Source organism: Lynx canadensis, chromosome C1 (genome assembly GCF_007474595.2).
Source record: "Lynx canadensis isolate LIC74 chromosome C1, mLynCan4.pri.v2, whole genome shotgun sequence".
NCBI classification, from domain to species: Eukaryota; Metazoa; Chordata; class Mammalia; order Carnivora; family Felidae; genus Lynx; species Lynx canadensis.
In genome coordinates this window covers 76,998,494-77,016,678 of record NC_044310.1, presented here as the reverse complement: position 1 = coordinate 77,016,678, position 18,185 = coordinate 76,998,494, and the positions used below count along the sequence as shown (strand labels likewise).

Below are 18,185 nucleotides of genomic sequence, written 5' to 3'. Positions count from 1 at the left end.
TTTCCAGTCATGTGCTTTAGATCATGTAGGTTTGTGACTTGCTATGTAATCTCTGTGAGTTGGAAAAATTCAAAAAATATGGCAGCTCAGATGTTAGGTTGGGAGAAATTAAAAATTTAAAAATTGCGGAGCTGTTTAGAAGATGCATTGATATAAACATACATTTTATGTGATTTGTATACATGAATACGTTGAGAAAGATGCCACTTGGGAGGGAAGTCTAAGGAAAGATATATCTTCTTTATACTTTAAGTCTGCTCTAGGTTACAGCAGATGTTGCAGGTAAAATGGGAATTTGTTCAAAGCCAGAGATTTAAAAAATATACATTTTCTAATGACCATATTTAAAAAACAACAACATAGCAAAAAATCAGCAACAACTGTTGTTCAGAGTCAATCGTCTGGTTTGTAGAAAGAGCCTGGGACCAGGTATAGGAAAATTCAGGCAAAATATCTTCACTATGTTAGATATCAAATACTTATTTCTAGGATATTTCCTGTTTTGGGGAAATTTTCAGCTAAACTCTGTGCACAGTACTTTTATCTAGGAAAAAAATAATTTCTAATTCTCCAGTATTATAGGTCATAGCCTACAAAATAACTTGTTGAGTCAAAACTTCCCCAAATGATTTGTGATACAAAGCATCGTGCTGGAAAAAGAAGTTTCCTACTGGTTCTTTGCCCATTCTTACACATGTGGATGGAATAGAAACTGTGAAAACAGGCTGTGGGGTTTGGCAGGTCTTCTTTTTAGAGTTAATTCTATAATTGTTTCCCCCCTAGAATAGCATGTTTTAAGTGTTTTGTTAATTAAGAGATACATAAAATAGGTGAATAAAGTTCTTAGTGTTCAATAAGGTCTTATAATTTGACAGCTGCTTTATTCCACAGGTACCTGAAAAAGTTCTAACAGTACACATTAGCTCATTTCACTTTCATATTTATCACTCTCTTAATCTTACTTGGTGTTTCCTAGGTTGAGGGTTTTAATTTCCTTTCCAGCCTCTATGTATTTTCTTAAATCCATAGCCTTCACCTTTTGGGCTGTTTTACCTGGACTTGTTTTAACCCACATGTGTCTGTTTACTAGTGGAAGGACAATGTTCCTTCCACTTGAATATGTAATTTATTTTCCATCCACTTGGTTCCACTGCCCTTCCCTAACACCCACATGCCATGAATCTACTCTCTCCTTCATTCACTCAGGGCCAGGCCCGCACACACACAATTTGTATGAATTATCAGACCTTTCCCTCCATCCATTAAATGGATAGATTTTCGTAAATTCTAGAATGCTATGTGAATTTTGTTGTGACACTGGTGTTTCCACAGGTCACTAATCTGAATTATATAAAGTTAGGTAACAATGTAGGTTAACTCTTTCCCCACAGAAGATAATAAAACACATTATTACTCTGAAACTGTGCCTCCTCATTGTTGGAATCCAGCTTCTCTGACGACCAACAGTCTCCTGTTTCCCAGATGACAACGGGAGGAAGGGGCTTTGTAAACTCTCCTGGCTTCAGCGGTCAGTCTTAGTACACCCTTATAAACAGCATATACTTTTTCATTAGCCAGGCTCACTTTCCTGGCTGATTTCACAGTTCCTCCTATGCCACCGTAGCCATAATCACAGCTCTGCTGCCCATATCACTGCCTTTGGTCGCTGTTCTGATGCCAGCAGATCTTTCCCAAGACAGGACTTTTCCCTTTGGAAGGGAATCTTGCCTGGGTGTGGAGGGGCAGGCTAGAAGCTTGGAGCGGACTGTGAGCATGGCTTAGCAGCCTCTCCTCCATAACCTGGTCCCTGTGGCTACTTTTTTTTTTTTTTTTTTTAATAGAGAGAGAGAGGGGCGGGAGAGGGCAGAGGGGCAGAGAGAGAGAGAGAGAGAGAGAGAGAGAGAGAAAGAGAGAGAGTCTCAAGCACAGCTCCAAGCTCAGCGCAGAGCCCCAGACAGGGGCTCGGTCCTACAGCCCTGGGGTCAGAACTTGAGCTGAAATCAAGAGTGGAAAGCTTAACCATCTGAGCCACCCAGGTGCCCTGCCCTTGGCTACTCTTGCTGCTTCCTGCTGAGTTGGCTGCTCCCTGAATGGGAAAGAATCTTCCTTATAGAGTGCCTAGCACTGAGGCTGAGGGGAGTCCTAACCTGGGCACTGAGCTACTTTTATTCCTTTTGCACTTCAAAATGCCCACTCTTCCTCCAGAAAGCTATCCTGTGTTCTCTGAACTGGTGGGAGCCATGAACAGCCAGAATTTCTAGAGAATATCTTTATTTTTTTTTTTATTTTTTATTTATTTATTTTTTTAAATTTTTTTTTTCAACGTTTATTTATTTTTGGGACAGAGAGAGACAGAGCATGAACGGGGGAGGGGCAGAGAGAGAGGGAGACACAGAATCGGAAACAGGCTCCAGGCTCCGAGCCATCCGCCCATAGCCTGATGCGGGGCTCGAACTCACGGACCGCGAGATCGTGACCTGGCTGAAGTCGGACGCTTAACCTACTGCGCCACCCAGGCGCCCCTAGAGAATATCTTTAGATTTAGTTTCTTTTCTTCCCTGGCCATTATTAATGGTGGTAGCTGTTGTGAGAAAACTAATGTGTCTATTTCTCTTTGCGGTGGCTTCAGTTTCTGGGCAGACAGGGATATAGCACTCCCAACTTTGTTCCAGGGACCATTCAAAATGCTAAAATATACGCTATTATCTGCACTGTGCTTTCTCAATATTTTGACATATTTAAACATGAGATTAACCTGTGCTTAAATGTATCATAACTCAACATGTATCACAAATGAATAATTATCTGCCAGTTGCAATAGCATCTCTTACCAATGCCCCTACCACACTCCCTTTTGGGAAAGGACTCTACGCAGATGAATTATTCCTGTTTCTTCATGGTGTTTCTTATTTCTGTAATTCTGTCCACACCCAATCTGCCCAGGATCTTAACTGGTTATTTGTATCATTGCAAATCTCTTTGTTAACTACAAAATTATATCATCTCTAGAAACTGTCTTATTTCTAAAGAACATATAAACAATACTAATTAATCTTTGATCATATTGCTGCAAGATCCTGCCAATTATTTTTTTCTCTTTAGATAAAAAATAAAACAAAGAATGCTTGTTCTTAAAATTTGTTTTATACTCTGATTCTTGACATTTAAATAACTTTAAAAGTGTTAGAGTGGCTTTAAAAACTTCTTTCAAATAATCTTTTTGCAGGTATAATGCATCCCATGTTTCATTAAGATAACATGTAAGATTATATAAGATTCTGTATGTGAGAACCTTGATTGTAAGAGTCAGGTAAAGTCTACTTTCAGATACTAACCACGTGACAGAATGTGTTAATTCTTATTTACCCACGGATTTTATCAGAATGGCAGAAGACTTTGCTAAGAATGGTTAAACAAAGTACATACCACAAGAAAAAGTATGCACAGTTTATTGCACAAATCTAAATACAACTGCCCATAGAGACTATACGCTAGTTAACCAGTTTCCATTTACTCCTCCTGATAGAACTGATATTGATTTTTAATTAGGAAATAATTCTATTACAGTGTGAAATACTGCTTGTTGTCCCAAAGTTTCTGTGCTGGGATGTTTGCTTCTTACTTCAGGGGTTATGTTACCACATTTTAGATACGACGGTGCGATTACACAAAGAACAGCTGTTGAATACTGAATATCAACTGACTTCTATGGCTTATATTCTTTGTAATAATACTGTCTGCCTAGCTGTGGCTGTGGGTTTGGTTCACAGTCTAATTGGAGCACCCTGACAGTCCCATTAGAATTAACATTCTTGGCTTTAGAGAACAAAAGATATTTTAAATTCATTTGAGCTGGAGGAGTCCATTTCTTCCTGAAAAACAAACAGATCTCCTGAAATATGGGTACTAGGGTCTTGTACATCATCATTAAACATACTCCTGAGCAGCTGGAACTCAAGGAATTACTTTCTAATCAATTTATGTCTATTTTCTTGGTTCCACTGAGACTTAATAAATCTTTGCCTAAAGAACAATTATCCATTGCTTTGGTCTTCACTCATTTATGGTGTTGCTAGTTTTACACCTACTAAATGCATAGATAACACTGGACTCCCCTACACAGAATTGTACATGACCCCCTAAAGTTTTCTTTCCTCCCAAGTATCCCATCGTACCAGACTACATTTTCTTCCCTCCCCTCCCTCCCCTTCCCTTCCTTTCTCTTTCCTTTTCTCAGACATTCATTCTACAATTTTCAGATTCTTCCAAAATGGTCTCTTTACCTTCTCTTTTTCAAGTCTGACAATAGTGCAACACAGTTCTGGCTGTCACCCAGAGAAAAATAGTCCTGAAACATTTCTTGCTCTAGAGCACTAATTTTTCAATATCAACTCCTCTTGAACAGAATTTAAGCAGAGTGGGGGTTACAAAGTAGAAAAAATTTTGGTTATGTTGATTCGAATTTTTGAGCCAGAACCTATGGTATCAGTTGTATTAGCAGAAATGCATCTTGTTCTTGTGTCACGAACACCTATTATTTGCCTTTCAAGCTCTCCCAGTCTTTCTGGAAACTATATCCCCCCAACCCTTTTGTTTGAAATGGGCCCCTCTACTAACCTTACTCTACATGAATAAAACTTACTAGTCCATTGACAGGCCTAAAATAGATCAAAGACCTAAATTTAAGAGTTAACCCTATAAAACTCCTAGAAGACATTTCAGAAAATCTTTATGATACTGGATTTGGCAATGCCTTCGTGGATATAACACCAAAAGCACAGGCAGCGCAAGAAAAAAATAGATAAGAACCTTTGAGCATCAAAGGATATTTTCAAGAAAACAAAAAGACAACCTACTGGATGGGAGAAAATATTTGCAAATCATGTCTTACAAGGGATTAATATCCATAATATATATTTTAAAATCTCTTACAACTCAGGGGTCCCTGGGTGGCTCAGTCAGTAGAGTGTCTGACTCTGATTTTGGCTTAGGTCATGATCTCATGGGTCCTGGGATTGAGCCCTGCACTGACAGTATGGAGCCCATTTGGGATTCTCTTCCTCTCTCTCTGCCCCTTCCCTACTTGTATTCTCTCTCTCTCTCTTTCAAAATAAATAAATAAACAAACAAACAAACAAACAAACAAACTTAAAAAAAAACCCTGCCACTGCTACAATTTAATAATAAAAAGATAAATAACAAAAAATTGGCGCAGGAGTTGAATACATATTTCTCCAAAGAAGATACTCAAAATGGCCATTACGCACATTAAAAGATGCTCAGCATCATTAGCCTTTAGGGAAAGGAAAAGCAAAACCACAATGAGATACTACTTCACATCTAATAGGATGGCTAGACCTTTTTTAAAATGGAAAATAACCTGCGGGCAAGGATGTAGAGAAATTGGGCCCTCTTGCATTATTAGTGGGAGTGCAAGTGATACAGCAGTTGTGAAAACCTGTTTAGTGGTTTTTCAAAAGGTTTAACTTAGAGTTACCATATGACTCAGTAACTGCACCCCTAGGTAAATGTCTGAAGCAGCGAAAGCGGGGACTCAAACAGATATTTGTACACGAATGTTTATAACAATAGCGAAAAGGTGGAAACAACACAAATGTCTATCCACAGATGAATGGATAAACAACATGTGATAGATATGCAATGGAATACTCAACCTTATAAAAGAATAAAAAGAATGAAATTCAGATGTATGCTACAAATGGTGAGCTTTGAAGACATTACGCCAGATGAAATAAGCCAGACACAGGACAAATACTGTGTATTTCCACTTACATAAGTTACCTAGAATAGGCAAATTCATAGAGAGAAGTAGCATAGAGTTTATGAGGCGCTGGGGGAAGGATTTAGAGCTTTATTTAATGAGAATAGGCCACAGAACACGGAGAGAGCAACGCAGGCAAAGCTAATAGTAACTTTTGGAGCTAAAAAGTAAGAGGCGGGAAGGGAGAGGTCGGAGACCCTTGCGATCCATTGCTTGGAGCTCGCTTAGCCAGGCTGGGGGTCCTCCGAGGGGCCGGTGAATAGGCGCTCCGCTCTAAGAACTAGGCGTCCGCACGCCGGGTGAGGAGTGGGGTCTGGTCGGACGTCTCCGGGAGGCAGTTGGAATCGGAGATCCGGGATCCCACGGGGAGGTGGGGACGTCCGGCCGCCGGGGGAAGCGGTCGACCCTCGGCGACTCCGAGTTGCGGGCGGGCGGCGGTCGGGCTTGGTGAGTTGAGCACAGCGCCCCCGGCCGGCGCCCGCGCGGGCGCTCTCTCACCGCGTTCCTGTCAGAAGCCGCGCGAGGCCTGAGGCGCTCCGTGCGGGGCGACCCCTCGCGGGGGCTGGGCTGGCGGGAGGAAGGCCGAGCCGCTGAGCGGACGGAGCTGGCCGACTCCGGTTTTGTTGTGGCGGTTCCAGGACCCGCTGTGTTCATTTCTAGGTGTGTCTGTCCCCACTGAGCGATTGCAGGTTGGGGCTGCGTGTGTAACTGTGGCCACCTTGCTCTCTTTCTAGCGGAGGGAACCTTCAGGGGAGGAGCGATCGGCCCCGGCGCTGCGGTCTTGGGCCACGCGCGGGTCCTGAAGGCTTCTTCCTTCAGGAGTGTGGGGTGGGGTCTGCTTGGAATTCGGGTATTCCCCGAAGGATATTTTTGCATCGAGTCCTGATTTGCTTCCGGACTTGCCCCGTGGGAACCCCAGGGGAAGTGATGCGGGTCAGGGGCCCGGACTGGTAGGGACCCCTCCCTGGCCCAGGCTCTGAGACTTCGGCTAATTTGTTGGCTTGTTTATACTCTTACCTTGTTACATTCCCTGCGGTCCCTGTGATGTTTTTTTCCAGTGAATGCTGATTTCAGCTTCTTTATGGACTACCTATTTCTGGCCAGTTAATACTTTATATCTGAGTTTCTTAACTTTTGAAACAAGGAGTTTTTTTGTTTTTAAATTCTTTTTTAACGTTTATTTATTTTTGAGACAGAGAGAGACAGAGCATGAACGGGGGAGGGTCAGAGAGAGAGAGGGAGACACAGAATCCGAAACAGGCTCCAGGCTCTGAGCTGTTAGCACAGAGACCGACGGGGGTCTGGAACTCATGGACCGCGACATCACGACCTGAGCCCTAGTGGGACGCTCAACCGACTGAGCCACCCAGGCGCCCCAAGGAGTTTATTTCTGAGAGTACAAATCGTAAGGAATGACTAATAGATCAGAAACGTTTATATAATAAGCATTATAGAAGAGAAGAAAAAGCTAAATTGTCACTAAGTTATATAAAATGCGGGTCATCTCAACAGGCAACAAATGATGTAGTCACACACACAGTTTAAGTATTTTAAGAGTGGTTAGAGCAGAAGCAAACATCTAAAAAAATAACTTTATACCACATGCTGAACCTAAAACTTGGTGAAAAATGATCTAATATGGAAACTTACTCAGAAAATCTGACTCGAGACCTGAAACTTTAATTAATTCAAAGTCTAGCATCTTCTACAATCACAAACTCATATTAAAATGTAGCAAAGTTCCTTTTAGGGCCTGTGTTTTAAAATATTTGTTTATGGTGGTTCCTGGGTTGCTCGGTCGGTTGAGCGACGGACTTCCGGCTCAGGTCATGATCTCACCGTGTGTGGGTTCGAGCCCCGCCTCGCACAGCCTGGAGCTTCTTCCGATCCTGTGTCTCCCTCTCTCTCTGCCTTTCCCCACTCTCACTTTGTCTCACTCTGTCTCTCAAAAATAAATAAATGTAAACAAAAAGAAAAATTAAAATATTTTTTATGTAATGAAAGTGTGAAATTAATAGCCTTTTAGAACCTTAAAGAATTCATTGCATGAATCTTGAACTAGAAAAAAAAATCACATTTTCTGAATTGAATATTAAAAGTTTGGGGTGAAATTCTAAGTTTCAGAGCTGATGGAAAAATATTTTTATTTAAAATTATTTTTATAAGCTGGTCATTGCTAATGCCTATATCCCACAATGAATTCTTACGGATTATTTACTATGTGCCAGGCACTGTTCTGGGTTATTAGAATATGTTAGTAAACAAAAAGTTCCTGCTCACTCAAGAGAGAGAAAGGTAAATAAGCTATAATGTAATGCCAGTTATCAGTTAGTGTTATGAAGAAAAATAATGCACGGTAAGGATGGAGACTTTTAGATAAGTGTTTTCTTTCATAGAGGCACATCAGAGCAAAAATGCATACATGTTTCTATTCTGAACCAAAAAAGTTACATTCTCTTTTATGCCAGAACTAGAAACTGAATCAAAAGTTCTTTTGAATATATTTGCTGTTTGTATGGGAGTTTATTGGTTAGTTTAGGAAATAATTGCGTTTCCAAAACAAATATTTTTAATTTATAGGTTTGCTTTGTTTGCAGTTTCCTTTAGAATAAAGAATCAAAACACATACATGTAAGCCTTGGGATTTTCTACTTAAATTCTGAGGTAGCAAAACCATATAAAAGTGGCCTGGTGAGTTTTAATTTTCAAAACTTTTTTTGTTGCTTAAAATTATATAGTTCTCCTAAGATGAGAAAGGGAATGTTTTACTTGTTACTTTTTGGACAGTATAGTAAGCAGCATGGTTAGTATTTTCATTTATACTTTCATCAGGTAATTGTTATCAAGTTCTGAAATTGATTACTTACAGATATTAAAGACTTCTTTCGCATATTTCTGAAGGACTCCTTTCTGTCTCCTACCTTGTTATCCTAGGTTTCTATTGTTAATATAGTCAATTGTTTTAGACATTTATGGAACCATGTAATTTGTTTCAATTTCACTGTTTCTTTTTGTTGGTGACTAAGTGATTAATAAATTCAAAAAAACAAAGAGGGCAATTAAGTCAAACAGATGGCAGGGAGAAAAAATAACTAAAACAATGAAAAATCCTGCAACATTCTGGATAACTAAGGACAGTCATAAGATACACATATATTTAGTCCTCTTACCAGTAGAATTTTGTCAAGGGGTGCGTGTGGCAACATTCCTCCCTCCTCCACATACTCCCATGTGTATCTTATCCCCACATCGTGGAAGACTCAAAATTGAAGGGGCATTATCTGACTTGGTTATATGGATTTGCCCACAAGATGGCACTCATATAGTTTCCTCGATTTTAGGTTCTATCCTAAGGAAAGATTTGCAATGTATTAACTATCACAGAATAAATAGAAATCTGATTTGTGCTTTGTGATTTGTGCATCTATTTCATGTTCTGTCATCTAGAATTTTCTATCATGTTTCAGAATTCAGAAAAAAAAACTGGGATGCAGTGTTGATGTGCAGGAGAAAGAATGGCAATGTGAATGGAGCAATGTATGTGTCTGTAGACATGGTTCTTTATAGTCTCCTGTCAAATTTGAGGCTTTGTTCAGCCCTAGAATTTTATTATATTCCCATGTGGCCAATGCTGATTATTTTTATCCTTTACATTTAGATAACATCTATGAATGTAAAAATTGTCTTTCTATATGTTTTATGTAGTGTGAATGTAAATATACATATAGATGTTAAACTTGCAATTTTTTTTTTTTTGGAAAAGTTCAAACATATATACAAAATTGGCAGAACATTATACTAAACTCCGTGTACCTATTATATAGCTTAACCAATATCAACTCATTGTCAGTCTGGTTTCATCAGTGTCCCTCTACATCTCCTCATTTATTTTGAAGCAAACCTTTGCATAATTACCTGGTATGTTGTTAGAGACACACACATTCATGGTAAAGTACATTATCCTAAATAAAAAATAATGATATGAACAAAATATTGTAAGAGCCCCAAAGAAGCAATTAATTCTGCCTCAGAGAACAGGACAAACTCAGAGAAGCCTTTGAAGAAGGAATGACATTTGACTTATACATGAAGGATGGGTAGGGATTTGCCAAGTAGAGAATGGAAGAAAACACATTGTAAGCATTGATGCAGTATGAAGAGAGGGGTACAAATGTGAATATGCATGAATGAGTGGAGAACAGGGAATAATGTATTTGAATATTGAGGCACTTTGGAGGAAGCTGCAGAAGATACAGCAGAAAGATGGTCTGTGGTTATTCTGGGAAATTAGTGATTATAGTTAATGTGTATAGAAATATTTTTTATAGCTTTATAAATAAAATATAAACTACTTTTTCTGTATTTTGGTAGGTTTATGACACAGTTCAATTTTTAACAATGCTGAAATCAAATGACTCCTTGTTTGCTTTGGATACTTTGTCTTTTGAAAGACCAGATGAAGCTGAAAAGTAAGTCTGCCTTAAAGAATGATAACGTAGTATATTGTTTTAGACATTTTTTATTTTTAAGGGGTTTTAATGTTTTCTCTGGAAATATACAAATGAAAAATGAGGGAGCAACAGAATGATGTTTCAGGTAAACATGGAAGTCAGATAAAGGGAGTAACTGAAGTTTAACATCTTAAATGTTATAACTTAAAAAATAGAGTAGATTCTGGCCTGTTTGGCTTTCACGTATTTGCATTTCTGGTTTTTTTTCAGATTATTTTTGGCCAAGGTAAATACTTGAAGTAATGGTCAAACAGTAGCCCTGGACAAGGAGTGATGGCACCTTTTGGCAACGGAATGGGCAGTGTGCCAAGGGCCAAGTGTGTTGGCCAGATTCAGGGCAGGCAGGAAGTAGGGGTGGAAATAAAGATGTGGCACTAAAGGAAATAAGAATGGAGAATAGATAGTATGTTAAATACAGGCTTTTATGGATTTTCACATGTGAATTGTTCTCAATTCTGTTTTCTGTGTATTCTCTTGTGTTATCTTTTTGTAAAAAAAAGATTTTATTTTATTTATTTATTAAAAAAATTTTTTTGGTGTTTATTTTTGAGAGAGAGAGAGTTTGTGTGAACAGGGAAGGGGCGGAGAGAGGGGGACAGAGGATCCAAAGTGAGTTTTGTGCTGACATCAGCAAGCCTGATGTGGGGCTCAAACTCACGAATCATGAGCCAAAGTTGAACATTCAACCGACTGAGCCACCAGGTGCCTCCAAAAAGATTTTATTTTTAACTAATCTCTACACCTAATATGGGGCTCAAACTCACAACCCTGAGATCAAGAGTTGCATGCTCCACTGACTGAGCCAGCCAGGTGTCCCTGTATTATCCTTTTTTTAAAAAAGGAAGCATTGTGTAAAGTATTTATTGCTTTATTTTTTTCATTCATTCAAATATTGATTGAATGCTGAAAGGGGTATAAGAAGGATGAAACAGACTTTTACTTAAACAGAACATAAAACTGAGGAGATTAAGCACACATATGGAAAGGCCATTAATAAATAATGCAACCATGTAATTCATTATCTAGAGTAGGACACTTTGAGAGTGAAAGAATGCATCCATTTGCACAACACGTGTTAATCAGGACTGGCCTGCGCAATCATATGGTTGCCAGGACTGGCAACATATGGTTGCCTTTCTAACAATACAATGTCAGGAAAGGGTGCAAAACAAATGATAAGCATATTTTCATGCAATGAAATTTCAGATTTCTTTTTTTTTTTTTTTTTAATTTTTTTTTTTTCAACGTTTATTTATTTTTTTTGGGGACAGAGAGAGACAGAGCATGAACGGGGGAGGGGCAGAGAGAGAGGGAGACACAGAATCGGAAACAGGCTCCAGGCTCCGAGCCATCAGCCCAGAGCCTGACGCGGGGCTCGAACTCACGGACCGCGAGATCGTGACCTGGCTGAAGTCGGACGCTTAACCGACTGCGCCACCCAGGCGCCCCGAAATTTCAGATTTCAAGGGAGATCTGGTACAGACTGATCAGGTTAGGCTTTATGGTAGTGGGGAGAGACATCAGGAGACTTTGAAGGATTTGATAATTCTGAGAAGCAAAGGGGAAAAGACCACTTGAAGGCAGAGTTTAACAGCAAGAAAAGAGAATGGAGGTGGGGCAATTTGCAGTACTTTTAGGAGATCGTGTGTAAAAAATTTCCTGGAATAGAGGATTCATAAAGGAGAGACTGTGGGACATAAAGTTAGAAAAGTAAACTGAGGTTAGATTGTGGTGGGAGATAAATGTCAGAATAAGGATCTTGGACATGACTGTATGTGTTGAAAGCCACAGAACTGAATCAACAAACATTTATTCACTAATATGCCTAATTATCTAAAGGACTGTGCTATTATTGATGTGAATGGAGGTAAATCAAAACCCTTGTGTGTTTATGATCTGGGGGTGGTATCAGACTGATCTATCTGTCCATCATCAATGTTTTTATTACCTCTATATAGACCTACACACAGACACACACAATGCAGTAGGACTGTGATAAATATTATAGGTTCACATAGTAGTTACAGAGAGAGAAGGGAGACAACCTAGGAGGATTTCATGAGGATAGGACTTGAGCTGGATTTCGAATGAACATAAGCTCTAGAACACAATACTCAGTGAATAATTATTGAATAGGTTAATGAAGGAATGAAACAGTTGAACTTCTATGGGTAGATAGGGCAAAGGGTCATGTACAGTGGCAAGCAGTGTAAAGGAAATATTTTTGAACAAAGAGGAGGGACAGAATGTAGCATCTATTTGGCATACAAATAGTTCACTTTGGTCTTGACTTATGGTAAGTAGTGTAGGAGAATTAAAATTGTAAGGTAGCCTAAGGCCACTGGAAGTTTGGCATTATTTGGAAGCCACTAAAGTATTTTGAATGGAATAAATATGATGAAAACAATTCTAAATTAATGTGACAGGAGTGTGTAAAATATATTAGAGACAGCTGGAGGCAGTGAGGCCAGTGAAAACCCTTTTGTTTTTAAGCGGACATAAGTTGATTAGAGCCTTGATTAGAATGGTGACAGTGGAAAAACAAGGAAATGATGAATTCAAGAAGCATTATAAGAAGATGAAGTAAGGCGTGTATGTGTGGTTATAATGGTAAAAGATTTTACTGTGATTTGGATTCTGGATGGCTGAGAGAAAAAATAGGCAAATCATAAAGAAGATTTGATTTTATTGGTGGGGGCTGAATAGTAGAGCTAGATATGTGCTTTTTCTATCTTGTTAACATCTTTCTTAGATTTTCTGAAATAGTCTCTGTCTAGAAAAGAGTTAATACATCAGGCCTAAACTGCTGTCCTTGAAAAAGTCCTGCTTGCAAGAATGGCCTTTGGCTGGAGTCAGAACTTTAGGGAAGTTCCCACCATTTACTGATAAGAGTGGCTCAGTGCCTAAACTGTTTATACAGATAATATGGTTTATGCTGAACATCTGCTTTTCTTCTGAGAATCTAGAATTTAGGTATGTACCAGACAGGGGATGCCCACATGATTAGTCCCCAGTAAAAACCCTTGGCATTGAATCTCTAACGAGCTTCTCTCATTGTCAACACTTCACACATGTTGTCACAGATTGTTGCTGAGGGAATTAAAGGTGTTCTGTGTTACTGTACTGGGAAAGGATCTTTGGAAACTTGTGCCTGATTTCCCCTGAAATTTGCCCCATAGTCACGAGTAGGACTGAATGATGAGTCCTGTGAATCAGCCCACTGCATCATTGGCTCTGGGGTGATCTTGGGGACCCTCTGACATAATACTAAATTTCAGATGTTTTGGCCTATCATCAGACAGTCTATCAGACATTGTTAGATAACGTGTTGTAGGTTTTTGATTTGGAAAACATAGTTGTAGTAGCTATGTGTTATATGCTGTGAAAGGCAGAAAAGTAAAAGGCTCGGTCTCTCACTTTTGAGGGCTTAAAATTCTAAATGAAGAGAGTAAAAAGCAAATCATAAGATCCTTTTAACTTGGTGTAGGCAGTATATGTGATGCTTTTCTCAACTTTATTTCCTGTCGCTTAATACTTATCTTTTTTTCCAATGAAGGACAAATCAACTTTGATTGGAAAGTAAATATTAAAGCATTATATGTTAATAGGATCATGGGTGAAAGATAAGGAGAAGTAGTTCACAGTGACAACAGAGTCACAGAGTGGCAAAAATCTCAACAATTACTGTAGGTTTACAAAGGGATTGTCAGTTTCAACTGGTTTCTTGGATTTTCTGGGGTTTGTAGATGGTTCTGGATCAAGAATATTTGGATTAGTACATTAATTTGTAATAATGTTTTAGGAATGTTCTAGAGTACCAGCAGTGGTGTCATTTACACACTGATGACCCATGATTAGTTGTAAGGTGTGTCATAAGTAATTTATTATTTGTGATAGTTAAGATGCTAATGTTTCAGAATGATTTACTATTTTTTATATTGGAGAAGATTTAAGATTCTTGTCACAAGCGTTTGAATTAGACAAAAAGAGACGGAGTTATAGCCATTATTTAGGTAGCATATCTCACATAGCAGTGCCATTAACCCTATGACACACAAGAAAAAAAAGATTGAGCACACTGCTGTGTATAGGGATACATCAAAGTCACCACAGAAAGTTAATTTATAGGATATTTATCTAAGAGTCTGTAATTGAGTAATGTTTAATTAATAGATAGTTTCTGATGTAACTTTATTAACATATATATTCACACTTTTATATTTTATACAGCTATCCAGACATTGAAAAATCATTGGATTGGTTTCTCCCACCTGCACCATTGCTATCGGAAATTCCAGATACTCAGGCATTAGAGGAGGAAATAGAAAGTCATAAACTGTTAGGTAAACTATCACATATTTGTTATGAAAGTCATAAACTGTTAGGTAAACTATCACATAAACCCATGCAGCTTATGTCAGTGTAAAAAATCTAGTAACACACTGAAGTGTAATTCCTTTATTTTAATGGAATAAAATAAAGGAGACTTCTTTTATTCAAAATAGTGCTCACCAAATCTTAAAATCTAAAACATTTTTCATCTCATTACATACATATACATACATATGCATATTATATGTTTATAATACACTGTCGCACATATACATGTTCTATTGTATGAATTTGTTTCCTCTTACCCTTAAAACTGTCATTGTCATTTAGTTTGTTTCTTCCCCTTTACTAAAGGTAAAGGAAACCTTTACCAAAACAGATTCCAAAAAACAATATGCAGAATATTATATATAGTGTGGTACCATTTTTATAAAGCTAAAAATAAGCATACTCAATATATGTGATCTAATGTGATATTGTTGATAAAACTTTTATTTTTAAATTAGGTGATAGTTTGTATATGTATATTTTCTTAAGCTTTGTAATTTGTATATATTTTGTATATGAAAATGTACATTATTTATATTCTTGTATGTACCAAATAATATATAGAATATATAGGCTATGTATACTATATATAGTATGTATAAAGTATATATAAAGATGGTAAAGCAAATTTTTGCCCTAACAAGGCCTATAGACTCCTGACTTCTCAAAGATGCTTGTAAAGTCTCTGTAAAGAAACCTTTAACATTTTGTCACCTTGATGAAAGCATTCCTTTATTTCGATTTTAGAAGCAATATTACAAAGTTAAAAGGATTGTATCATGTATTTTAATACTGAATCAAATTCAGTAACATTTTATGATTGCTCATTGTATTTCTGTGTGTAAATTAGTTATATAAATTTTCAAATCTTCGTAATTGTATAATTATATCATTTCTAGTAGATAAAATACTTAAATATTATAATTATGGCTATTTCTGTGAGTCAGAAATTAAACCTGTCCTATAATATAGTTTTTATATAAATTTCAAATTTCAGTAATTCCTGATTAATTTCTGAATGTCCTTCAGTGATATAATATACGTTAATAGTTACAATTACCTGTATTTCAAACTTTTGAAAAATTTTACTACAATTTTTCATGGTCATTTTGAAAATTTGTTTTCATGAAGAACATGTATTAATCAATATATTCCATTTTTGTAGGTCAGGAAAAGAAGCCAAAAATGTTACCATCAAATTTAAAGATAACTAATGAAGACACAAATTATATTTCACCAACACAAAAATTCCAGTTTGCCTTTTCCTCAAAAAAATATGAAGAAGATTATCTGAATTTAAGAGGGGCAGGTAATGATGACTTATCACATGTTCCTGGCAAGCTGACGTATGGTTCTTCTCAGAAATACAAAAATCACATTGGCACTGAGATAGCACCTGAGAAAAATGTTCCAGATGATACAAAACTAGTTAATTTTGCAGAAGATAAAGGAGAAAGCACATCAGCCTTCCGAAAAAGGTAATTAATTAAATGAAATACACACTATTCAGTGATAAAGTTAAATGTTTATGTGTCTTTCCAGAAGTATGAAGTATGATAGAATCTAAATCGGAAAAACATCAACAACAAATAGAGTCTATATACCAGATGCCCTGTTAACTCTGGGATTGTAGTCATAGGTTCTTGCCTTCAGAGTGGTACAACTTAATGGGAGAAAGACAGTAAATAACTAAAAATAATTGATTAAATGCTTTGTAGTATGACAATTATTTTGATGAAATATATGGTTAAAACAAAGGTTCTCAAACTTTTTGTTGTCAGGACCCTTTTACATTTAAAAATTATTGGGAATTCCCAACAGTTTGTATATGTGATTTATATCTATCAATATTTAACCATATTAGACATTAAAACTGAAAAATTTTAAAGGCAAACATGTTAGTAATATTATGAAAATTGTTTTGACCTTATGAACTCTCTGAAAGAGTCTCCACCATCCTTGATCTCATGGTTCATGAGTTTGAGCCCCACTCGGGATCTGTGTTGTTAGTGTGGAGCCTGCTTAGGATTCTCTCTTTATCTCTCTCTCTGCCCCTCCCCCTCACACCAGCATGCTCTCACTCTCTCTCTGTCTCTCAAAATATGTAAATAAATTTAACCTTAAGGAGATATAGAATTAAACTAAGGACAAATAAAGAAGGAGAGTATTCCAGGCAGAAGGAATACTATGTGCAGATAAGACCTAAGGTAGTACAGAGCTTGGCCTATTCTTAGAAAAATTCCTTTTGTTTAGAATCAGAGAGAATGCTGAGGGGTAAGGTTTGGAAAGGCCAGGCCATTCAGAGTCAGGTAGGCATGATAAACTTTGTGCTTTTTCTTAAAGCACTGTTTCTTTTTTCTTTTTTTTAATTTTTTTAATGTTTATTATTTTTGAGAGAAAGAGAGAGACAGGTTGTGAGTGGGGGAGCGGCAGAGAGAAAGGAAGACAGAATCTGAAGCAGCCTCTAGGCTGCGAGCTGTCAGCACAGAGCCCGATGCAGGGCTCGAACCCACGAACCGTAAGATCATGACCTGAGTCGAAATCTGACGCTTAACTGACTAAGCCACCCGGGTGCCCCTTTTAAAGGCACTGTTTGTTAAACTGTGGCCTGTGGACCCACTGTATCAGAATCACTTGGAGTGCTTACTAGAAAGTTGGATTCTTGGATCCTACCATTGACCTATTGAATCACAGTCTAGATAAAGGTAAGGATGGAACCCAGACCATTTTTAATAATTTTTTTAGATGATTGTTATGCACACTAAAGTTTGAGAACTAGTGTGCTGAGGTCCTGCATTTTAAGCAAAGGAGTAAAATTAGATTTTTAAAAAAAATTTAAAGTCCGTCTTGGCATCAGTATGATGAATTAGAAGGGATCTAGGATGCACTGTGAGAAGTTACTTAGAAGGTTGTTTTATTAGTCCAGGTGAGAGAGAGTGGGAGCCTGATGTAGACTGTGGTAGCAAGAATGAGAGTTCAGAGTGATTTATGAGATCGTATCCCATAGGACCCAAAGGATTATTAGATATGACACCTGGACTCCTAGTTTTCTGGCTTGAGCCCGAATGATGTAGGAGGGTAGTGCCCTTTCATGATCTAGAAAACTAAAGGAAGAACAGGTTTAGAAGAAGGCGATGAGTACAGATTCGGACATGTTGGTTTTTTGGGTTTTTTTTTTTGATATGTTGATATTAAGTACTTATAAATTGTCTAAATAGAGAATTGGATGTATGGGTTTAAGATTCAGAAGAGATCTAGTTGATAGGTTTTGTGTTCTCTGTGACATAAGAGATGAAGTTATTTATGGAGTTTGAGGGGAAAAGCTATTAAGCAAGTATGAGAAGGGTAGAAGAGATTATGGAAAATGGGAAAGCAATTCACTTAGAATAATAACAGGATTGTTGGGTACTCTAAAGGGCCCGATTGAGGTTTATGTCTATGCATTTTTGTATAATAGCTCTATTAACATATAATTACATATAAATTCACTCTTGTGTAGAGTTCATTGGTTT

General features: G+C 37.6%; 1 protein-coding gene across 1 annotated transcript in view; it reads left to right on the top strand.

Annotated features, from left to right (window-relative positions):
• The first annotated feature begins 10,158 nt into the window (after positions 1 to 10,158).
• HFM1 (helicase for meiosis 1) overlaps positions 10,159 to 18,185 on the top strand; it is an 86,727-nt gene continuing 78,700 nt past the window's right edge. The window contains exons 1-3 of the mRNA XM_032594338.1: positions 10,159 to 10,251; positions 14,524 to 14,636; positions 15,839 to 16,151. Coding sequence (XP_032450229.1) covers positions 10,181 to 10,251; positions 14,524 to 14,636; positions 15,839 to 16,151 — 497 coding nt within the window. The 5' untranslated portion in view covers positions 10,159 to 10,180. The remainder of the gene's footprint in view (positions 10,252 to 14,523; positions 14,637 to 15,838; positions 16,152 to 18,185) is intronic.